General features: G+C 33.8%; 2 protein-coding genes across 6 annotated transcripts; one reads left to right on the top strand and one right to left on the bottom strand.

Annotated features, from left to right (window-relative positions):
* The first annotated feature begins 3,739 nt into the window (after positions 1–3,739).
* Positions 3,740–8,562, top strand: LOC114294575 (cytochrome P450 86B1). Its single transcript, XM_028238694.2, has 2 exons — positions 3,740–5,322; positions 7,960–8,562. Exons 1-2 carry the CDS (start codon positions 4,030–4,032, stop codon positions 8,350–8,352), a joined length of 1,686 nt encoding a protein of 561 aa, XP_028094495.2. The 5' UTR covers positions 3,740–4,029; the 3' UTR covers positions 8,353–8,562.
* Positions 8,563–11,954: 3,392 nt separating this feature from the next.
* LOC114294574 (uncharacterized) lies at positions 11,955–24,998 on the bottom strand. 5 transcript variants are annotated; one of them, XM_082893614.1, is made up of 8 exons: positions 24,694–24,998; positions 22,735–22,765; positions 21,036–21,054; positions 20,443–20,540; positions 19,573–19,671; positions 18,249–18,421; positions 18,017–18,112; positions 11,955–12,835 (listed from the first exon to the last, which is right to left on the bottom strand). In XM_082893614.1, exons 1-7 carry the CDS (start codon positions 24,856–24,858, stop codon positions 18,026–18,028), a joined length of 672 nt encoding a protein of 223 aa, XP_082749740.1. In that variant the 5' UTR covers positions 24,859–24,998; the 3' UTR covers positions 11,955–12,835; positions 18,017–18,025. The 5 variants fall into 5 exon arrangements, with proteins under 5 accessions (XP_082749740.1, XP_082749738.1, XP_082749739.1 ...); XM_082893612.1 differs by having other exon boundaries at positions 11,955–12,644; XM_082893613.1 differs by lacking the exon at positions 11,955–12,835 and adding an exon at positions 12,856–13,220.
* Between the last annotated feature and the right edge of the window lie 211 nt (positions 24,999–25,209).

Below are 25,209 nucleotides of genomic sequence, written 5' to 3'. Positions count from 1 at the left end.
CCTCCAGAGTTATTTTTGGGGACCAGGGGGCATCGCTCTTCTTGGATCCCGAAGTCGTAGCGGAAGAAGACCTCGGCTTTTTGGATTTTGGGGACTTTGATGGCTGGGTTTCCGAGCTCCTCTTCCCAGCAGAGGGTTAAGGTTTGTCACTCTCAACCAACCTTGATATAGGCAAAGCATCCTCAAACTCAGTCTGAGTAACTTTAGCCTTTGGTTGGGCCTTCTTAATTCTTTTTGGCTTAGGTGGAGGAAGGGTTTGTGCTGGCTGCTTATCAACAGATGATGGAATACTGGCTAGAAGATCTTTTGCAACTGGCTTAGGGCGATCCATCTCGGCAATAAGGACAAGTCATCGCCGACGTTTTCGCTCTGATATTGGGGCCAGTTATGGAGCCAAAGTGGATGGCTGATCAGCTAGATCAGATGTTGATCCTTGATCTGTTCGTGATGTAGATACAGTCAATGGGGTTGTAGCAGAAGGTGGAGAAAGGCTTTTCTTCTTCCTTTTGGAAACGTCGGGCAAGGTTGATTTATAAGTTGGGATAAAATTGAGGAGCAGAGGCGCCTTTCTTTTGTGGATTGGCAAGTCCAGAAGTTTCTTCAAATCCTTACTGGGAACAAAGGATTGACGAAAATTTTTCGGTGGCTGACGAACAGCTGCAAGGAGAACAGACGTCAGAAACAGACAAAGTATTTAAAACTTCAAAAGAAAACAGGTAAAGTTGAATATTGGGCTCTTACCCTTGCCCTCTAAAACTGAACGAGGAAGAGGGTAGAGATGGATGTCCTCGTCTGGAGCAAACTCTCAATTTCCCGAGGTAATGAAATAGTCATCTCCAGCCCCCTTGTTTGAGTCTGGAAGTTCGGCTACAATTTTGAATTCTGTAGACCTCGGCTTAAGGTAATAAATGTAGCCTTTTTCTTTCAAATTAAGGGCACACATGGTATAGCAGTACTGGATATCGGCTAGAGTGATCCTAACGTTTTCCTGTTTAGCTAAGGCAATAATGCCGTAGATCACTCGATAAGAGTTAATGGCCAGTTGCATGGGGTTCAACTTGTAGTAATGAAGAATCTCGCGAAAAAGAATGTTAAGTGAAAACCGGAGTCCACACTCAATAAAGGCAACCACAGGGAAGGGCGTGGAGTTTTTTGTAGGCATGATGGAGTCATCATCCCCAGCCAACCTCAGATTGACATCGCCTGGGATTTCAAACTCTTGCCTAAAAAATTCCAGCTTAGAGGGGGTGTTTACCCGATGTTCCCACATACCCATGATGTCGGGATAACTAAAGGTATTGGGTTTCAATAAGAAGATGGTTCAATTAGGGTTATTGGTACCTCGGCAAAAAACCTAGGTTTCAGTTGATGAAGAAATTTGAAAGGGATGTTTCAGTTTTGCCCTAAAAATGTGGGTTCTACAAATAAATCCCAAACCTAAAGCTATGAAGAAAAAGATCAAAGGCACAGATCTGGAAAAGACACAAAAAACAGAAAACAAATACGAAGTTTCAGAATCAAGAACAGAGATGGACTATCAAGAACATGAAGAATACAAAAGGTTGAAGGCCAAGAACAGTGGCAAGGTGTGCAAAAAGAACTATGAACAGTACATGTATTCAGGGCATAAGCAAAAAGCGAAATCAACGCATTCAGATGTATGATTTACAAATTAATTATTTGAGCAAAGCAGTAGTAAACAAGAAATTCCAGAAAAGATCAAGAACTGGAATAAGAAGAAAACAGTTGTTTACCAGAAAATATGAAGCCGGTATGAAGATTGCCGAAGTCAGACAACAGTTACAGATGTAACGAAGACGACGAAAGCTTCACAAGAAGGGAGAACGGAAGACAGTTGCAGAGCTTGAATACTGGAACAATGGCGTATCCAAGAGCTAGAGAGAGAAAAAGCAAAGAGAAATCGAATGCAAAGGTGAAAAATGAATAGAGGGGGAAAAGTTTTTGTCAAAAATGAAAACGGCGGCAAAAAGTAATCAATACGCCTAGAAGAACGTATGCGTCAGACGGCGCACGTGAGGGAGAGACGGCTTGCAAGCGCATCATGAACACGGTCTAATAAGGTAAAGATGCGTAAATGAAACGGTTGAGTAAATGAGGCATGACAGCTCATACACGTGAAAGAGTTCACTGGAATTCTTGTTCTCTGAAGAGAACATGTCGGCTTGAAATAAATGATCTCGACTGAGGAGTTCTTAAGCCGATATACAAGAGGAAATACCGATATAGGTTCCATCACCTCAGAATGCCAAGGAAATAAAACCTAGGAGGCAGTTGTGGGGATATATTTCTGAATACCAACACGTGGCAAGGTGACACTGATGTGTCAGCTGAGGTGCCACGTGTCCTGGTCATTATGCCGAGGTGATCTCGGCAAGGCCGAGGTGATCTCCGAAGATATCGGAATCCGAGATAAACGGATAAGGGACAAGAGTCCTAGAATGAAGAGAAGACTTAGTCAAGATGAGGATAAAACTCTTAGGGAGTTTATCTTTATCTCTTGAAGAATCCAAAGTAAGGATTGAGTTGGAATCCATAGAAGTCAGGCTTCTAGTGGGACAAGGAGTGAGTTAACTATAAAAGAGAGGCTCCCCCGTGGGCCTAAGGTATGCAATTTATGCTTTGAGCAGTAAGTTTAGCACTTGATTATCTTTGAGAGATATACTGACTTGATCGTCGGAGTGTCCCCGGGTGGAAGAGCCACCGCCAGAGCCTTTTCTTTCTGTTACAGGTTAACTGAAGCCATCTATTCTGCCGGTGCTCTCTAGCTGATTACTAAACGAGCAGTGTGGTCAGAAAATTACCCACACAAGATTATTACTAAACTTTTAATGTGTAATCGATATATTTAATATATTAAAAAAAATTGAATTTTTTTATTTAATAGATTGGTTTAATAATGACATCAAAATTATCGTCATGCTTGACTTTTGATAGATTGGTTTCATTTTAATACTTTAAATCATAATTATTATTTATTTTTGCAGATACAAATGTGAGTGAATGAATGGGTAAATGATATCCAATTAACTTAATTTTATGTAGGCATGTTTTACTTGATATATTCTAAAATGTGAACTATTCAGATTATCAAAATAGATTCCAAAATAGGCTCATTTTGTTACACAGTAGCTGTTGTTACACAGCCCGTGCAACAACATCTCCACTTCCCTATCTCTCATATTTGAATAAAATATAATTAGACTTATACTTTTAAATAATCATATTAACTTTTTTTTGGTTAGGATAAATTGACCAAAGCTAATACAGGTAGTGGGTAGATAATAAAATAAATAAAGTTAAATATATTTTAATAAAAAATAGATGATTATATTATTTTTTATTTATATAATTAATAAATTATTAATGAAAAATAAATTAAAACTTTAAGAGACTAATATAGTTATACTAAAAATATATATCTAATCATATTTTTCACAAATCTCAAGTGAGGTGAGTATAATTTCCCCAAATTAATAATAAAATAAAATGGCCACATAATCTTGTCTGTCATTAAACCTACACATCATCAAGCTAAAGTAACTGACTCACTAATTTTTGTCCAATTACAACATGCCACCCTGCCACGTGGAGACACTAGGGTGGGAATATACATGCACTTGTTGGTGACCATACCACAAACCCTATTTCCACTAATTAAGTTTTGCCACTAGGAAGCTTGTGTGGCATATTTTAGAGGATTGGTGAGCTTAGGTTAACCATCACCACCAACTTTCCATCACCCAAAAACCCATTCCAAAACTCATCATTTTATACACTCAAAACCCACAACCAATACCATTTCTCATAGCCCCCAGAAAACACCCCAAATCTTGGGGGAAAAAAACCAAAAAAACTCAAAAGCTCAACTCAAGAAAATTACCCAAATCAAATTGATACATTTTTTTCAGCTCACCAAATTAAAACCACTATAAACCCATACACGCCAAGCAACACACAAAGTACCACACCCATATAACACATGACTCACCTCGAACTAACTCTATTCCCATGCACTATTACTACTACTACTACTTCAATCACGAATCTCATCATCCCAAACTTATGACCATGAACCTCACCACCCACATGACCTCTTCTCTCTCCTCCGGCCACCTCGCCTTCATCGGAGGCCGGATCTCTCTCCCGGAAATCCAATTTTTCGAGATCCTTTTGGCGGTTGTCGGTTTCGTGACCATTCACTCTCTTCGCCAACGAAAGAGCCAGGGTTTGCCAGTCTGGCCTTTCGTTGGCATGTTGCCTTCGTTAGTGGCCGGTCTTAAGGTTGACATGTACGAGTGGATCTCTGGCATTCTATGTCGCCAGAACGGGACTTTTACGTTCAAAGGGCCATGGTTTACAAATCTCAATTGTGTTGTGACTGCGGATCCTCGTAATTTAGAGCATCTTCTCAAGACTAAGTTTCCAAATTTCCCTAAAGGAGGGTACTTTCGCGACACGCTTCGTGATCTCCTTGGTAATGGTATATTCAATGCCGATGATGAAACATGGCAGCGACAAAGAAAAACCGCTAGCATCGAATTCCACTCTACGAAGTTCCGGAACTTGACAACTGAGTCCTTGCTCGAGCTAGTACATGCTCGGCTTTTACCAGTTTTAGAACAATCCCTCGAAAAATCTCAACCTATTGATCTACAAGATGTTCTATTACGACTCACATTCGACAACGTTTGCATGATCGCATTCGGGGTTGATCCGGGGTGTTTAAGCCCCGAATTACCCGAAATCCCATTCGCCAAGTCCTTTGAGGACGCAACAGAAGCATCTCTACTACGATTCGTTACGCCAACTTTTATATGGAAAACCATGAGGTTTTTCGACTTGGGTTTCGAAAGAGTACTAAAGAGCTCGATAAAACAAGTCGATTTGTTTGCAGACGAAGTGATTCGGACGAGGAAGGAAGAACTCTTGACACAATTGCAAGAGGGTGACAAAAACAAGCAGAGATCAGATCTATTAACGGTGTTTATGAGGTTGAGAGACGAGCAAGGAAAGGCGTTTTCGGATGTTTTTTTACGCGATATATGCGTGAACTTTATACTTGCCGGGAGAGATACTTCGTCGGTGGCGTTGAGCTGGTTTTTCTGGCTGCTTGATCGGAATCCGGCGGTGGAGGAGAGAATACTTGCAGAAATATGTAGAATAATTGGGGAGAGAGAAGATGGAAAGAGAGAAAGTCCATTGATATTTAAGCCGGAGGAGGTGAAGAAGATGGATTATTTGCAGGCTGCTCTATCAGAGGCTCTTAGGTTGTACCCTTCTGTGCCTGTGGATCACAAGGAGGTAACGTTTTCAAACTTTGAAAAATTTACTCTGTTTGATTTTGGGTTTTTTAAAAATAATTTTTGAATTTTTAATTCGTATTTTACTTTTAATTTTTACTGAATTTTTTTAATAAATTATTTTTACTTTTTACACCTGCTTAATCTAGATTCATATAAAATTTGTGAAAAAATTAAAAATTCAGTAAATACAAAATATTTCAAAAAAAAAATCACTGAAAGAAAAAAATAAGAGTATATATATGTGCAATAATGCTACATACCACTAAATTTCTACCACTAACACCACCACTAATGATGTGGCAAGTAAAAAAAAAAAAAAACAAAAACAAAAACTAAGACACAAAACACATGTGGCAGTGGGTGGGACCCACTGCCACATCCCTAGTGCAACCACTAATTAGTGGTCTGCATCATTTTTCATATATGTGGGTGCGCGCTAAAAAGTTGGAGTTGTTTTTTTGGTATAAAATCAAATCAAATTAAGGCCAAGTTTGGCATGATTGAAAAAAGACAAAAAGTCAAAAAGTCACTATCCTATTTAAGTCACATCATCTTATTTAAGTCACATCACCTCTCTAACATATCACTTTAAACCCAACCCAAACGCAACTCATATTTCATAAAAAGTCAAAAAGTACACTTGTTTAGTTTTCCCAAACTAAGCCTAAGTCTTCTATCAAATTTAAGTAGAGTCCGCTATATCATTTTTTATTTATTTATTTATTTATCAATCTGTTTTGTCAAAGGCTCTATGGCCCCGTTTGGCGACTTACCTTTTTAGCCAAAAAGTCAAAAAGTTACATTTTTAGCCAAAAAGTCAACAACTCATACCAAAAAGTCAAAGATTCTCTTTTCTCTCTACTTTTTGCACATCTTTTCGTAATTAGCCAAAAAGTCATCCCAAACATATAAGTTTTTTTACTACTTTTTTAGCCAAATAGCCAAAAAGGTACTAAATTAACCTGTTCCCAAACGAGACCTCAGTTAAACTAAATAAATTTACTTTTATTTATTTATTGCATCCTAAGTTACTTAAGGTATTTCCCTCCCTTTGCACTCATAAGAGATCCTTTTTTTTTTTTTTTTTTTTTTTTTAACATGTTGGATATCACACTACCTAATATACAACTCTCAACCTTATTAACAGGCTGATTTATGTATGTCATGTTTTGATATATAATCAGTATATCTTGACCTTCTTCCAAAAAAAAAAAAAACTCACAACTTTATCTGGATTTGGAACTGACTGTATAAAGGATTTAACACTAAACGCAACAAGTACAGAAAACAGTTGGAAATTAGGTGAAAGAAATGCTTTGCAAATTTTGACTAATAATAATAAATCAATGTTGAACAGTTTATCAAACTTCATTGGTACACCTATTTTGAGTGTATAGTTAGATTTGTAGATTAGTCACTTGTGTACGTCTTTTATCACCAATTTTATTAGTATAAGCTGACTTTAAAAATAAAAATAAAAAATTATTTTTTAAAAAAATTAGTGAATTTTTAAAAAAATTGCGTCAACTCTTTTTTTTTTCCTAAAACTTTTTAAATCTGCTCAGCTTAATGGCCTGAAAATTTGAAATTTTCGGGGGGGAAAAAAAAAACACTAAAAGGAAAGCGAGCAAAATTTTGTCAACTAAGCTTATAAAATTTTACCACCAGGGGTGGTGGCCCAGTGGAGAAAGCAACTTGTCTCCACAGACTTGACCCATGGTCGAATCTTGCGGGGAGTGTGGAAGTGTTCTCTTTGAGACCCTCCCTTTGTACTCCGGTTCGAACTCTCGCCGGTGTGTGACGGATAGTTGAGCTCCCCTAGTGCTCCAGTGGTGGGTCCCTCACATGGTGGGGGTTAATTCTTGACTGGCAACCGGTTATCCCGGGATCAGGACTCACGGGGCCGTGATGACACCTCAGAGCCCTTTTTTTCCTGATAAAAAAAAAACAAAAAAAAGCTTATAAAATTTAGCTTGTTTTTGTCTTTATTGATTTTTTTTAAAAAAATTTATCTGTAAAATTATTTATTCTAGAAGAACTTGAAAAGTAACATATTTTGGCTTAGTTTGGCATAATAAAAAAAAGTCAAAAGTTAAAAAGTCACTATCCTATTTAAGTCACATCATTTCTCTACCACATCACTTTAAACCCAACTCATATTTCATAAAAAGTCAAAAAGTGTACTTATTTAGTTTATTCCAAACAACCCCTTTGACTCAAAAACCAACATAAAAAAGTTAAAGATTATTTCCCTTCTTTCCACATTTTGTACGTTTTTTTTTTTTTTATAAAAAATTAAAAGTCATTTCTAAATATTTTCTATACTCATATTTTAACCAAAAAATTACTAAAAAATCAATTTCCAAACAAACAATAAGAACAAGAAAGATTTTGTTAGATTACTTAAAATGACCTCAGTTTGCAATTATTAGGTTTTCGAAGATGATGTTTTCCAAAAGTGGGACACTTGTTTTCTCATCCGACAAGAAACTGACAATGTTATCAACCAACAATTAACTTTCTAGATTACCCACCAGTCAAGGCTGCCCACGAATTCCAAATCAAAAAATCAAGAAAATCAAGATTTTCTTACATTACTAAAAATGACTTGTTTTTGTCTTGCAACTGTTGTTAGGTTGTTGAAGATGATGTTTTCCCAGATGGAACAGTCTTAAAAAAAGGAACAAAAATTATCTATGCAATTTATGCAATGGGAAGAATGGAGGCAATATGGGGAAAAGACTGCCGGGACTACAAGCCGGAGCGGTGGCTCCGTGACGGCCGGTTCATGAGCGAGTCGGCCTACAAGTTCACAGCATTCAACGGCGGCCCTAGGTTGTGCTTGGGGAAGGACTTTGCTTACTACCAAATGAAATTCGCCGCGGCCTCCATCCTCTACTGCTACCAGGTGGTGGTCGAGGAAAACCACCCGGTGGTGCCAAAACTTGCCCTAACCATGTACATGAAGCATGGATTGAAGGTGAAGGTTTTCCGGCGCGGCGAGGCTGAGCTTCAAAAATATTTTTAGAATCCAAGTAAAATGCTCTCATGTCCATGCTAGTTTGTGTGTTTACTTTGTTATGTTATCTTTTATTTGTCTTGATTTCTTTACTACATACCTTGTGTGTATTACATTATTATATTAAAATATTTAGGACAAATTATATCAATAATTTTTGTATTTTTTTTATGGCAATTTAGTCTTTATAATTTTAATTACATCAGTTTTACCTTAAAACTTTTCGTATTGCGTTAGTTTAGTCCCATTGATAACAATCTTTTCAAATTAGATTGAAATCAAGGATAAAAGTCATCGTCCAATTTGAAATGGTTTGGTTCCTTTTGAATGGATTATTTTACCCTTAATTTTTGTCTAATTTCTTGAAAGATACTATCAATTGAACTAAATTAACATAATATTAAAAATTAAAAGGTAAGATTGGTACAATTAAAACTATATGAATCAAATTGACATAAGAGAAAAATTACATAAACCATAGGTATAAGTTGCCAAAATATTTAAATGAAAAACAAAGTCAGGGAGGGAAGGAAAGGGAAAGGAGATGGGAACAAATATGTATGTAGAGGTATATTGTGGATTTGAATAATGGAGTGGATGTTGATTGAATATGATTCATAATTTGATTATTCATTCCTATATATACAAGTATGTATGTGCTATAAATTTGAAAAAATTAGTCTAGGGTCTCTCTCACATTTTTCGTAATGAAAGAGATTCACAAAATTATTTTTTGATGTCTAAGATCCCTAAACCCTACACCCATACATCCAGAGAAATTTGACTCTCAAATCAAAGCTCATTTCTCTCTCTCTCTCTCTCAATCTAATCCTCACTTTACTCCATTCAATGGCCGCTCGAGATTCCTCTGAGCCTCACCTCCATCTCCTTTCCCCACTACCGCGACGACGTCGATACTGACAGGGTCCCCTTCTTCAATCACGTGTGAAGCCTATTGAAGAAGAAGCAAGAGTCTTAGTGTCACTAGTAACAACACAATTATATTATAATATATATATAGAGAGAGAAAGAAGGGGGTGAGGTCTTGGAATCGAAGGAGAAGATCTCGACGAGCGAGGGTTGATCATAGTGTCTGGCCTTTTCCACCACCATGAGATGGCCATTTACAATCAGATTGCGGAGATTGCGAAGAAGGTAGGGTTTGAGGTTGTGAAGGAGAAAGATTTGGCGAAGCCTCCGGCGAAACCGTGGTGGACGAGGCTGAAAATGGGGAGATTTGCGTATTGGAGGAGCCACATTTTGATTACAGACAGTGCTTGCTTTTCTCGGGATTGCTTCGAAAGGTGTTGTGGATGTTCATGAAATGCTATTCAAGACTGCTGATTATCTAGTTAGAGGGGGTGAGATTGGGATTTTCATTCCAATGCACATGATCCTCTATAGAAAATCGGAGAAGAAGACCGCGAATTAGTCCGAGATCATGGAATTGAAGGTTATTCTTGTGCTGTCTTTGTTTCTTTTTTTGATCAACTCTGTTCTCCTATGGACCAAACTAGAGAATTTTTCTGGACCAACCCAGAGAAAATTCGACCAGAGTGAATTTCTCTGAATTGAATTTTCTCTGGTTTAGACCAGAGAATTTCTCTGAATTAAATTGAATTTTCTCTGGTTTTGGATCAAAGAATTTCACTGAATTGAATTTTCTCTGGTTTGGACCAGAGAATTTCTCTGGATTAAATTGAATTTTCTCTGGGTTTGGACCAAAGAATTTCACTGGATTGGATTTTCTCTGGTTGAATTTTCTCTAGATCGAATTTTCTCTGGATTGATGTTGAGGGACCTTAGACATTATAAAAATATTGAGTGTCCTTTATGTTATAAAATCATAATATCAGGGATCTTAAAAAAAAATCCTATAAATTTACAAACAAAGCTATGACCAATTATTTATTTATTTTTTTCAGTATCACCTAGATTCAGCACAGTAACTAGTTGTTTTTCTTAAACCAGCTACGCATATTTCACTCTGCGTGTATTTTAAGTTATTCAAATAATTTTTTATTAGTATATTATTATTTATTCTTGACTGGATAGTAACTTTAAAATAATTTAAAGTGATAAAAAGTCACATTTATTACCCAAAAATAAATAAATAAATGAGTAAAAATAAAAATTGTCTTTAATAATTTTTTTAAATTAAACAAAAAATTTAAAAATTAAAATCCAAAAAAGCCAAGGTTCACTAAAGATTATATTTATAAAAAAAAACAAAAACAAAAATAAAAACAAAAAAAACTGCTTTTTGCTCTGTTTTGAATCTTTCTTAACTTTTTTTCAAATTTTCTTAAAAAATTACCTTTTCAGTTTATCTAGTAAGTTTTTCAAATTTCCTTTATAAGTTCGCCAAAAATGACCAAAAAAAAAAAAGATTAATTGTTGAAAAGTCCAATGTAAGGAGAATATAGGGGGTGTTTGGGAACCTAGATTTGGGGCTAAAATAGCCTCAAAAATAATTTTAGCCTAAAAATTCCTAAATCAAAAGTTTTTTTTAAAAATAAAAAATAGGCCGGCAGTGGCTGTCACTGTAGCAGTCCTACCACTGTCACAGTGACAAGTAGCTAAATTACAATTTTACCCCTTCAAATTATTTTTTGAAAATGTGAAGTTAGAGACAAATTTGTCATTTTAACTTCAAACATCATTTCAATACATTTTTCAATACACCAACTCAAATAAAAATCCATCATATCTTCCCAAACACAAAAACTAAAATAGCCTACTAAAATAGTCAAAAAGCCTCTAAAATAGCCACTTCCCAAACACCCACTATAAGGTATTACGTTCAGTGGATATTTTTTGTTGGTGAAAAATTCACTTTTTGTGAAATAATTTGGCAATAAGTCTTTTTATTAGTTTTGGAGGCACTCTATTTTCAATTTTACCTCTTAATTTATCTGTTGACTTTTTTTATCTATTGCCTTTTCGTTGACTATCTGTTCAAATTTTCTTCTTATCTGTTCAAAATTTTTCTTATCTATTCAAATTTTTTCTCTATCTGGTTCAAAAAATTTCCTATCTATTCAATTTTTTTTCCTATCTTTTCAAAAAATTTCCTATCTATTCAATTTTTTTTCCTATCTTTTCAAAAAATTTCCTATTTGTTCAAATATCTATCCAAATTTTATTATCTATTTAATTTTTTTCACTTATCTGCTCAATTTTTTGTCTGTTTAAAAAAATTTTATCTACTTAAAATTTTTATTTGTTCAAATTTTAAACGTATTTTATTATCTGTTCAAATCTTTCTTCTCTCTCTGTCTCTTTCTCATCATTTTTTTATTTGTTTATCTGTCTCTCTCTATCTGTCAAAAATTTGATCTGTTTGTTCTTGTCTATTAAAATGTCTGTGTCATTTTTTTTTATCTGTTGCAATCATCATCATCAATAACAACATCAAAAAATAAAAATAGATAATCAAAAGCTAGATCAAAAAAAAAAATCTAAAATTCCTACTATCTGTTAAAAATCCAATAGATTTGTGTTGGATTTGTGTTAAAATCCAACATGATTCCTACAATCTGTTAAAAATCCTACAGATCTAAGTTGGACAATTAGGAAGCCATTCAAATCAACCACAACAAGAGTTTCAATTCACTATCAAAATCAAATCCAATTCACAGATCTGGCAATTCAGACATCCAAATCAACCATAACAAAATCTAATCAAATGCATATAGCAAAATTTTAAAATGTCCATAAACCAAGAATAGTTCAAAATCAAATCTAAGTGAAAATAATATACATAGCATTGCAAAACCACACGTACAAGTGAAAAGAAGATATTCTAATAAGGGACAAGCAAAGCTTCCTTCGCACGATAAGCAAAGATGTGTACAACAAATATGTATGAATATACAACAAATATGTATGAATATAAATATATGTATTGTTGGAGAGGTGTTTCAGGGCAGAGTGACGTTGAGTGCGGCGAAGATCAGTGAGATCATGATCGCCAATCGGAACTTACTGAAAAGTTGGCATTGGTAAGTTGCAAGGTCTAATCTGTTTGAGTTAGGGGTTTCGGTGTCTAATTTGTTTGTCATTTATCAGCACCAACTAGGGTTCGATTCAGGAGACGTATCGGCAGTGGTCAATTGGGCTTGAGCTGATCTGGAGGTTTGTGAAGGCTTGGAGATAGAAGACTCAGATCGGCAGCGAAGATAAAGAAATGGGAGCTAACAACGGCGAAAGTGGAGTCGAGGAGGCAATGAAGCTGGCGACAATGGCAGTGATGCAAATAAGGTGCGAAAGTCGATGACGATGGAGTCACGTCGCTGGATCTATAAAAACGGTGGTGAGATTGTCGTGATTGACGCACCACAGTGGCAAAATCGTTGACGGAGGCGATGGTCGGTCGACATCAAAGATGAAGAGGAGAGAGAGAGAGATGCTGTCACACCCTAAATCCGGGCATGACCAACTATGGCCCACAGGGCCTCAGCCCAAGGCAAACATAAGCCTAAACACGAATCTATAATCACATAGAATAAATGTAAGAATAGTCCAGTAATAAATAAATCAAAACTCAATCCAATGACATGTCACAAGTATAAACGAAAAAAACCAACCCTAATCAATACCATCCAAACCAATGGGACACAAACAGCTCACATAACAAAATAATTTTAAATGAATCTCAACAAAAAAAAGTATGCACAAAATTGATATAACAATCAAAAAATAAAAATAGCTCAATAAGCTTGTTGAATCCAATAACGAACCAAGAGTCATCATCGGGGGGGCAACCCAGGCCTTTCTCTAAGACAATCCGATTGAAGGTCACCTAACCTAACTCAGGTCTGTTCCTTACAATTGTTGAGCACTAGAGTCATCATAGCCTACCTTGGATTTGTTTCCTAATGGCCAAAGTCACCACATACAGTGGAATAAATTCATTGGAGTTTTTATATATAGTCCTAATAATCAATATAATTCAGTTTCACAAAACGTGATAGTTACTATTACAAACATGAGACCATTTCAAACAACTTACTGTATGCCAAGTTTACACATGTTTTAGAAATAATTTAGTTCCATTGATAATATAATAATTTTATCAACATAGTTTAATCCTGAAATAACAATTTAATTTTCCAACAATTCAAGGTAAGGAAACATTTATAAAAATATGTAGCATGCATCTACTCACTTGACAACGGCACAATATAATCCTCGAATAGAATATCGAAAGTCCAACTAGTGTCTTAAACCAAGTATGAAAATTAAATATCACTACTAATTCAGAAACACTAAAAGGAATAATAAACTAACCTGAAGGTAAAGCGCACAAATACCGCTCAATCCAATTCACTGTTACTCATAAATAATACTTAAATTCATGTTCTTCAAGGTCCAAAATTAACCAAGACATAGGTTCCGGTCAAAATTTAATTAAATACTACTTTGAGATAAAATAGAATTTTAAACATGTTTTTTCAATTTATTCGCTAACCTTAAAAACTAAAAACCCACTTTACATTGATCAAAAATTTCCGAAACCCTCTACATATCAACTATTATATCCTAAGTTTTAAACACAATTGGTTTTACTTGATTTACTTATCATAAGAATTATTTACTATTAATTATATCTATATAAGTCACTTTCTGCAGCAGTTTAAAGAAATTCACGGTTCCCTTAAAATACAAGACCAATCAACGCAAGGCAAAAATGTAAGAAACTAGACTCATAGGCAGTTCCAATGGCGCTAATTTGGTAATTTCTAGATTTATACCCATACAGAACTACCCTTCTGAAGTCACTGTTTTGTACTAGTTTTCTGCACAAATTTGAATGCATCATTTTATATAGATTTTGACTCCCAAAAATTATGAAAAAATTATAGTATGAAATTCAATATGTAATTAAGCTACCGTAAAAATTTTAGTTCAAAATTCATCCGTTTGATATGATTTCTTAATTTTTAAAGTATGTGTTTTGTGCAAAATTTTTAGACTAAAAATTACACCCAATCTTTATACATGAAATAGCTCATCAAAGTTCTTAACAATATATATATATATATATGTGTGTGTGTGTGTAGAAAACACATACACCTACCACCTCTCCATCAATGAATTAAATAATAATAGAATAAGCATAAAAAAAACAAAAGCAAAAGGAAGACGAATGCTAGAGAACACACTCAAAAATTTCTTTGTTGCAACCTCTTTCTCTCTTCTCTCTTCTTCACGCTGCTGCTGCTACTGCTATCATATTGTTAGGAACATTAGGGTTGTTTTATATATCTAAACAAAAAGGCTCCAAATTATTATTTTTTTATATTAATTTGTTTTCTCTCCCCATCAATTTAAATAAAATGCAACTATTATTAGATCAAACTATAATTATTAATTTGTCCCCTATTATTCTTTATAAAAATATTGCCTCAAAATTAAAGATTTTCATCATAAATTTATTTTAGTTTTAAAATTAATTAAAAAACCGTCCAACAATATTTAATTTGCACTTTAAGATTCACAAACAAAATATTTGAGATTCGTAAAATTATTATTATTTATTTATTTATTTATTTATTTATTTTTATTTTTATATTCAAGTTCTCACAGCAACAGAGAGAGTTTGGTTAGGGTTTGCTTTGGTTTCAATATATATACACTTGGGATAGTTTGATCATTTTATAGAATCACGTCTTTATGGACATACTATTTCTGTGTGTGGACTATCAGACAAAAAATTCAAATTTGAATTTTTGACTTCAGCGCCAAAAAAGAAAAAATTAATAAAGGAAAAAGACCCAGACCCCATTTTTTCCCCACCCCTTGACCCCCTCTTGATTTGATTGGTCAGATTTTCTTTTTCTTTCTTTGTTTTCTCCTTCCCCTCCGATCACCACCCGCCACTTGTGTGTAGATGTTGGTGGGGGTGGTGATTGGAGGGAGTCTCTATCAAAACTCATTAATAAAAAAGCCAACCCCAAACAACCGCTTAGGTGTATACCACAAATAAATAATAATATGCATAACAATAATACTATGCGACAATATTACTCCATAAAAAATCTCATAATAATATGATAGTAAAGCTACATGATTGAAGCAATTAGGCTTGTATAGTTTAGTTTTTAAATCAAATTTTTAGAGCTCAAAACTCAAAATTTATTTAGTTTACAATTTTTTAAAAATTATTTTCAATCACTTTTTCTATCTCCTCTCTCCGTCTCTCTCATCATTCTCTCTCATCATTCACATCAATTAATCACTTTTTTTCTCTCCTCTCTCATTCTCTCACATCAATTAATCATTTTTTCTCACCCCATCTATTTAACTACAAAAAAACTAAAAATATTCAAAACTACAAAACTCCAAATACAAAATTACAAAACTATTTTCAAAATATACAACTAAAGAAAATTTTAAATTCTAAAAACTCTTTTCAAAAATTTATCTTCCAAAATCCTAAAGTCTTGAACAAGGTTCTGAAAAACGGTTGTGGTTGTCGTAACGATGGCGGTGGCGTGGTTGTGGTTGCGCGGTGTAAAGGACGTAGCGTAATGATTGCAGTAATCGAAACTGTGAATTTTTTTATTTTTCGCACAATTTGAAAAAAACTTACCGATACGCATATTTTTTTTCCATAATCATATTTGTTGAGTTTTAAAATAAATATTGATCATTTTTTGTAAATTTTTAAGTATGATTCAATATATTTCATATTTTTAAAATCACTATAAACTGAGTTTTTTATATTTTATTTTAATAATTAATGACTTTATATTATACAAAAAATCAATCACTAACTATTATATATAAGATAAACAATGACAAAAATAAGAGAATAAATAAGAACCTAAATATATATATATATATATATATTTTAATCAATCCAAATAGAAAATGACCACACTTATTATTATTATTATTATTATTATTATTATTATTATTATTATTATTTTCAAACAATATATAGATAGACACACACAAACAAAATGGTTGAGTGATAGCATCTGAATAGAATAGCATAAGTCTTATAGTTTCAACAAATGAATAATATGTTCTTCATCTTCCCTCTTCTCTCTCTCTCTTCCCCAATTTTTAACTTTTTTTTTACGTGTTTTTTCAAAAGAAGCAATTTGAAACCGTTACGTAACAGTGCGTAACAAGTCATTACGGCTGTTACGGCACTTTTACGACCGCTACAGCAGCCGCTACGGCCGACACACCTATAAATCTCAATTATATTGCAAAAGCGGCCGTAACGGGTGGCGGTAACCACCACAACCGTTACGTAACGATTGCGGCCGCTTTTTAAAACCTTGGTCTTGAGTTCGAGCCTCCTTGGCTTTGCCTGATTGTATGCTTGTGGAGTCACTGGCATACATCTCGGATTTTACCTTACAAAGGTGGATCCAAAGTATACATATAAAAAAAAAAAAAAAACCAATTTAATTAATGAGAAAAAAATGAGTACCTATATATAATTTTATTTGCAATACTCTATTAACTAATAATATCATGTATAATAGTATTACCGTTACTCTCAATATTTATTTATAAATCTCATGATCCGTTTAGTATATATTATGATGAAATGGTAAACCAACTAAACATAACCTAATTAGTCACCATAACTTTTCTAAGAACTTCCTTAAAGAAGGCCATCAATTCAACTCTCCCTAAGAAGAGTTGAATTAAGGGTGACTTTCACCAATCAAAAAAAATTACAATGAAGTGGTGTGTTAACAATGGTGAAAACATCTTTTGACAAATAAAAATGGTTATCCAAAATTGGGGTACAAACAGAACACTGTTATCTCATATAATTTTTTTTTTTTTTTTGCCCTTTTTGTCTTGTCTGGTAATCTATCATGACACAACTTAGGCTTACCAAATAATTATTGGAGATTATGGACAATAATTAGTTTAACTCATCTCACTATCAATGACTGCCTGGCAAACGTCTGTAACCAATTTTTGATGTATAGTGCACATGTCAATCGCAAATTAAAAAATAAGTATCAATTTTAAGTATATTATTATATAACTATGAGACGAGACTTTCCAGCAATCTAAAGTCCATTTGTACTAGAGAGTCCAGTTTAGCTTATTGTGAGTCCATATTGTGCCTTTCAAATAGATCATTCATGCAAAAAAAATTGTTTGAATCACAATTGTTTTTAAAAATGGATGGTCAATTTTTGAATTTATACTTAATTGTCTATTTTTTTTTAAAAACAAATGCAATCCAATAATATGACTTAATATCTGATTAACCTAAGTTTTTAAAGGATGATCTACTTAGGAGACACTAGCAATTGAAAGGTTCAAATCAATGAAGCAGACCTAAGGTGGGCATATAATAACTTGACGCTCCAATCCAAACAACGGACCGCAGGGAAGCGTCATCCATAACTTTACTGTTTATATACATACAAATAAAACTATGTTTCTCAATATAACTAATTAACTTCTTTTATTTATTTTTATTTTTTTTTTTAAAAAAAGGCAAAAACATCACTTCATACATTATACATTATGCTAACAACCATGCAAATGGGTTTCAAGCATCAGAGAATATATGATGCGTAAGATGTGTATCATTGTGAGAAAGTGCCCATTGTGCAAAGACAATTTTATTGAATTACATTAACATCATTAGAAATACCAAAGATAAAGTCATTTGCAATAATACCTTATTCATTCAAGCCCTCCCATCCCATTCGTCATAGAACTCTTTCAGGAAGTCCTCCATGAACTTGTGCCTTTTCTCAGCCCTCCTCTGCCCAGCCTGACATTTCGACAATTATCCGACATCAAACTTTGCCATCTTGAAATACTCAATTAAAAGCATTACATTTATACTACCAGAATCCAAGTCAAAAATTGATGCACAGATACAAGTTTTTCAAGTGTAGAGATTTAACCTTTGTCTTCATTAAATCCTTCAGCTTCAGAAGCTTCTCGTGAAAATGATTCACGGTAGTTTGCTTATCTTTCTTAATGTATTGTTCCTTGGACAAATCTGATCGTGGCTGAATGCTCGGGTCATGGAGCACACTGCTCCTACTTCCGCCAAAAGTAAAACAACGAGCAATTCCTGAAACCAAAGGAAACCTTGAGGTATGTGAAGGTGGAGGGCACGTCCCATGCAGAACCATTCTGCCTCCTAAAGCAATTTAATATTTATGAAGTCCATCAAGAAGAGTTTGAGACTTCAAGGATAGCCAACAAAATTTAATAAATGAAAGCAATCTGCGGCAAAACATGTAAGGTACAGTTGTATATATACATATTACATACATGCTATGTTACCAGGTAAGTGGATCATCCCGGTATGAAGAACAAAAACGGGAGCATGAAATGTGGTACAATATGAAGAACGGGAACAGAAGAGTAAACATGAACATATCTTACATACATGCTATGTTACTTGGCACGCAGACCGTTCCAACATGAAGAACAGGAACGGGAACGGGAACGGGAACAAGAACGGGAACGAGAACATGAACATGATATTACTTGCTCTAAAATGCAATACAATAGGAGTAAGAATGAATAGATCACACTACTGAAATTTAGGTACTTGTAACTATGCGAGTAATTTTCTTCTAATAATCATATATCCAATAAAATACAGTTTATATTCCTTTATTGGATCATGCACAACAAGATTTTAGGAGAATTTACTGCCAATTGTCTTTGCATTTTGTCATGCCAAAACTCGACTCTTTAGATTTTAATTGAGGGAAGGGACAGAGCAAAATTGACGTGGGTTAATGTAGTAAAAAAAATATATGAATCTCCTTAATTTGACTAACCAAATGGCCATTCATAGAGTCAAGTGGAGAAGAAGGATTCATGTAGCCGATCCCATTTGGTTTCGTTTGGTATATTTGAATTTTTTCCTCTTCAGGAATTTAAAAAAAGAAATACACAGGAAAAATATTAGGATCAGTTTGGACCGCTAAATTAACCATTTTGAATGAAAGTGTAACCATGTTTGGAAACATGCATTCCAAAATATAAATTGTTAGGATATTAGTTTTATTCGGGTAACAGTGGCGCATGTTTCCATAAGAATGCAGGGGTGGATACAAACACATAACGGGACCAGTAACCAGATGAGGCATTAAAGGTGGTAAAAGTAGTGAAATTCCTTATTCTCAGTCAGCCAAGAATGGAACAGAAAGTTTAGTGTATAGAAAATACTATTGGATATCAAGTACTAATAAAACTGACATATATTACCAATTGCACCAATTGCGTCAAGACGATCAGCATCTTGCACAACCCCAAATTCTATGGAATGTTTACTATCTACCTGTCCTCCAATTTCATCTTTGAAACCTGAAAATTTCCATGGGGAATTGTTGATCAAACATTGGAAAGAACCATAAATTAATTAAAATTTAGTTATATTAACCAATGGTATACACCTTTAAAAAATAGCTTTGTTTTGAGAGAAACAAGTAAAAAGAATTACACTGATAGTAGGTCACATTTAATTACTAACAGTATGATAATAGAAGAAAAACGTGTTGAAAAACTTTTTTGATCACGTGCTCTATTTTAATAGCCATCAAAACCATACAATAGGATAATAGAAGTAGAAAAACGTAAAAAAGAAGCGAGTGGCAGGAGAAGTGACAAAGTCGATTTCTCATAAACATCTCACATCAAATAACCAAAAAATTTTAAAATAAAAATAAAAATCAAGGACATGATCGAATTTGAACCAGATTGGACATATCCCGTCAAGGAAAATGACCAATTTGATAAACTGATGGATCATTGTAATTCCAATCTTAATCCAAATTCACTAACTACAGGAACTCCAATTCAACAATTTCATTCGATATGAGAAGTTTGAAACTGAGGTTTCATACTTGTTACCTGTAATTCTCCTTTAGTATAAAGTACGCACTGATAAACTACTAAAAATCAATGGTAGACATACAAAGATGGATACCAATACAATATTTTTATTTGGTTCAAATTGTTTCAGTTTGAATCAAACATCTTCAAAAATGGATGACAATAAAAAATTTGGGTGAAAGAAAACTAATATCTCAAATATCTCACATTATCACAACGAAGAGCTTCCTAAGAGAAACTCACCCATTCCCTTTATAATGCTTAGAATCTTTATCTTTTTGCTCCCCTCTACGTTCTCAGCCTCCAGAAATTCCTCAACAATTTTCTCCTCTGATGGATCTCTATATGCCATAGTAGTAGGACAGTGAGACAGGGAGAGATAAGCAAGGAGAAATTTAAGCATCAAAACAAATTTATTGATTTAATTTCATAACAAAATGAAAGACAAAGACAGTAGAAATAAAGAATGCATCATACTTGGATCAGATGAAAAACCACTGAGAGAAGCAATTGCAAAAATGCCAAAACCCAAGGCAGGGGATACAGATGTAAATGCACTTGCATATTTTGTTAGAAACACGTATGTGCATGTATTTTGTTTGCAGGTAATATACATTAAACAAAGCACATTCATACATATGTCACTGTCTTCAATATCCACGTATAATTCTCTGCGAAAATCAATGTTGCAGCAAATACAGAAACAATATTGGTTTGTTTTTGCATTTCAAATAAAAAAAAAGTGGCACATGTGCAGAGAATAAAGAGGAGCCCGGACATGCTAAAGCAGAAACAAAAAGTACTTGTACATGTAAACAAGGAAGTGTAGCACCAACCTCATGTATTTGTAGTCTCCTGTAATCAAGCATCCAATAAAGAATGTCATCAGTGACTCCAAAAATGAGATCAAGAAAGAGATGCAATCAGATGCTAAAAAAAATGCAAAATGTTTATGATAAGAAATATTTGCTACATTTCCTGGAGTAGCACATCCATGAATCATATCAGTCATACTTGTTTTATAAATTTAAAAAAATAAATAAATAAAAGAAAAAAAATATATATATATATAATAAAAAGAAGGTCCACCAAGATGCTAAAGCAAACAATTTTATTTTTATGTTTTTAATTAAAAAAAATGCTGGAGAGACAAAATTTGACATAACCCTTACTGATGTAGGATGAGTAGAAATTACTTTCCTACAAGTAGTGAGCCAGGTTAAGTATACTGGCAGCAGCAACAATATATTTATAGGGCTGGATTTGGTGGGAGTTCGTGGCTGCAAAAGTATTTAAAAATAGGAGTTTAAGGGTTTGTAAAAGGGTAGTGTTTTGGGAATGAAAACACAGGTGTCTAGGGGATGTTGGGTGGTTGTTCTAAGCACTGTGAATAGTGACGTGAACAGTAACCTTACTGAATAGAAGAAGAAGAAAAAAGATGTGCATCACCCTCACAAGGGATAGGCCAATCACACAAACACAATCTCAAATTTTCATAATATTAACCCTTCTCTTGAATCATTGAGATTACACATATATTTTTAGGCTAATGACTCTCCTAATTCTATTAGACCATAACTCAAATTTAGAAACTAAAAATGTTTAGCAATTACTAATATTCTAGACCAACTATGACTTCCAATTCTACTTTAATCATAGTAGGAAACTTTAATGACTTCTAATTCTACTTCAATATAAAAATAGGAAATTTGAACTTTTAACCACTAAAATTATTTTAGTCATAATAAAACCTATATATAATGACCCATTTAATAACTTGACCCAAAATAAAACTCATGAGTGGCCCCTACAACCCATGTCTAACAATTATTGGAATTACCATTATACCCTTAATTACTAAAACTTACTATAATAACATGAAGACTCAAAATTATTCCAAATTTTTAATTATTGATGTCCTAAATGTGCTTCATGTGAAATTTCAAATTTGCTCTTTTTCTTCTTTCCATGATCTTCATCACTTACTCTACATGGACTCTTCTAAATTGTAAAGTACCCATGTCAAACACTCAATACTTGAGTGACAGAACAAGAATATGAGCTATGTGTCGGTCATGTTTAGTTGGACTAGACATGCGCTCTTGAAGTATGCTTAAGTAGTTGAGTTCACTATATAACTATGCATAAGACTCCTCTTTTATCCATAAAATGCCCTATTAGTTTGTAAACACCACTTTATCATAAAAAGATAATAGAAGCATTTAAGAAATATGCAATCTAGTTGTGTCCTAGGCTAGTGTCCTCAGATATAAAAAATTAAACGAATTTGACAATTAGACACATACTCGCACCCGACGACACCCCACATGAGTCCATGTAACATAGCACAATACTATTTTCTATGATGGAAAACTATTTTTCAACATATATGGGCATCCCTAGGGATAAGAGGTTCTTCTTAACAGGGGACATCAATGCAAAAAAAAACTTTCAGACCTGACAGGAAGAAAAAAGAAATTCTAGATACTTATTAGTGCAGATGTGTATAAGAAGCAACAAGGAGATAGTGCATACCTATATCATGGAGAAGCGCAGCCAGCTCCACCTGCCAAGATATATACATAAAAGGTTTGAAAGATGCGCTGGCTTAAGAGAAGTCATAAAGAATGTGAAACAACAATAATCATTGACAATAAAAGAGGAAAAAAGAAAAGGCAAGCGCGTAAAATCCTTCTCCAGCTGCCTGTGATTATAAAGTTCAAAACATACGAAATTCATTCCTCTCTCGATGAACATAGCAAGCATAGCAACTTATCAATTCATTTCATCTATTTCATATATATATATATATATACATATATGTGATTGTTTACATCATTTTTTATAGTTTGTACTGAATCTTAATGATTCTCAATTCTATTCAATCCATGATTCGCAAAATTAAGATTTCGATTCAAAATACGATTCTCAATTTGATAACTATGCTACCATAGTAGAGTCAAAAGTGCTAATTTTGTCACCAAACCTATGCAGTTTTAGTTGGGATGTATAAACCAAAAATTAAGGTGTCCAATAGCCTAATAGTAAAGCCTACCAGAAGTACAATCATAATCTCAGTCAAAACCTACCATCAATAAGTTGTTTAAGAGGAAAGGGGAAAATATATATATACATATATATAGAATATCAACTTCTTGCATCGTGGTGTTTAATCCTCAATAAGTAATTACAGGATGTTTATCTCATATGGAAGCCCACTTTGTTTCTCTAACTAGGATACATCATTAGAGATGGTATCTCGCAATCCAGAATCGTGATCAGGCTCTAAAGACAATTTCAAGGGAATAAAATAATTGCCTTAAAAATGTTAGCAAAAGTTATGTATAATGTGTCTCACCCGCTTTACCAAAGCCTTCACAATTAGCAGAAAATAGTACATTACTCCGAAATACAACTTGACAGAAGAACAGTGAGTAATTCAAATAGCTCTCAAGAAATCCACCAACAACATCTTACCCCTTCCCCACATCAAATTAAAATTTCAGTAAAAAAAAAAACCTCCCAAAACCCTCTTTAGTCCTTTCCTCAAACTCATATCAAAATGCGTTTCTCATTTTTTACTCAAATAATCAAATCAAGGAAGACTAAAATGTTTACTCAAATGTTTGAAATCTATTTTGTAACTTTCAAATTTACGACTCTGCCACTAATGAATATTTTACTCTGTTTGGATTGGAGGATGAGAAAAAAAAAATGATTGTGGTCTATCATCCGGGGAAGAAAATAAATGATTTGGATGAGTAAAAACATCGCATGTGAGAGAGGGATATGAATGAGATTTCATTTTCTTCGTTTGTATTTTAATAGACAATCTTGGTATTATAAATTTTTTACAACCAATCAACTTGTTTCTCACCAAATTTTACCATTTCGGTAAGAAATAAAATAGATTTACACACGTTTTGATTGAGAGATGAGAAAGGAATTTTTCACCAACTCTCACCATTTTAGTGAGAAACAAAACTTAAGTTTGGTGTGATTTGACCTTCTCACAATTTCTCTTCATTTCTCACCATTACTCACCTCATTAATCATCCAAACAAGTGATAAGAAACCTCATTTCCCTCCATTTCTTTTCTTTTCTCACCAAAACCCTCAATCCAAACAGAGTGTTAGTAAACAAGTTATCTTTCTCACCATTTCTAACTATTTCTCACCCAGCTTACAAAAATCAACCATGAGAAAATTTCAGTTTCTCATCATTTCTCATTAAATCACCCCATCCAAATAGAGTGTCAAATTTGTGCTTAAATCTAAGTTTTGTCCATTAGAATGCTACATAGCAAAGCTTTCCTCAAATTTTTTACTGAAAAAGAAAAAGAAAGAAAATTAATCCAGCACTAAAATTAGTAATTGAATCGATATGAGCAATCTGTGTTATAATAATAGGATCAAGCTATACTAAAAGAGATTCAAATTGGTACAAGTATATATAAATAGGGGTTAGGGGTTGAGAAAGTGGTGGGTACAAACAATTTCCATGGAATCAGGAGAAGAAGAGAGGCCTTCCTCAAGGGCAAGAGAGAGAGCGAGGTCTCGAACTCTGAAGACATGAGAAGCATCGTGAGATGCATCGTTTGCTTTCATAGCCGATACCATAAGCTTCTCTGCCTTCTTCACAGTCTCACTCTTCCCCATTTTTCACCTCTCTTCTCTCTCTCTCTCTCTCACAAAGCAAAGCCAAGTAGGAATTGGTGACTCTCTGGGACCCTTCTGGTAAGGAGAATTATGGAACAGTAGTAGCCGTCTTTTTGGAAGTGTTTGGTAGAACACTATTTACCTCAAACACACCCTTAATTAATTTATTTTTTATTATAATTTTAATCTTAAATAAAATAATTATAAAAAATAAAAAATTAGGGTACACACCATTTATATAATTACTATAAAGTATAATAATAAATATTATACACATCAAGAATCTCAAACTTTGCTCACGTATCTTGTCTGTCAAAAATCTAAAAATTCTAAAACAAAAATCAAAAATCC

This window comes from Camellia sinensis, chromosome 11 (genome assembly GCF_055761805.1).
Source record: "Camellia sinensis isolate YWXY chromosome 11, ASM5576180v1, whole genome shotgun sequence".
Taxonomy (NCBI): Eukaryota; Viridiplantae; Streptophyta; class Magnoliopsida; order Ericales; family Theaceae; genus Camellia; species Camellia sinensis.
This window is presented reverse-complemented; position numbering and strand designations above follow the sequence as displayed.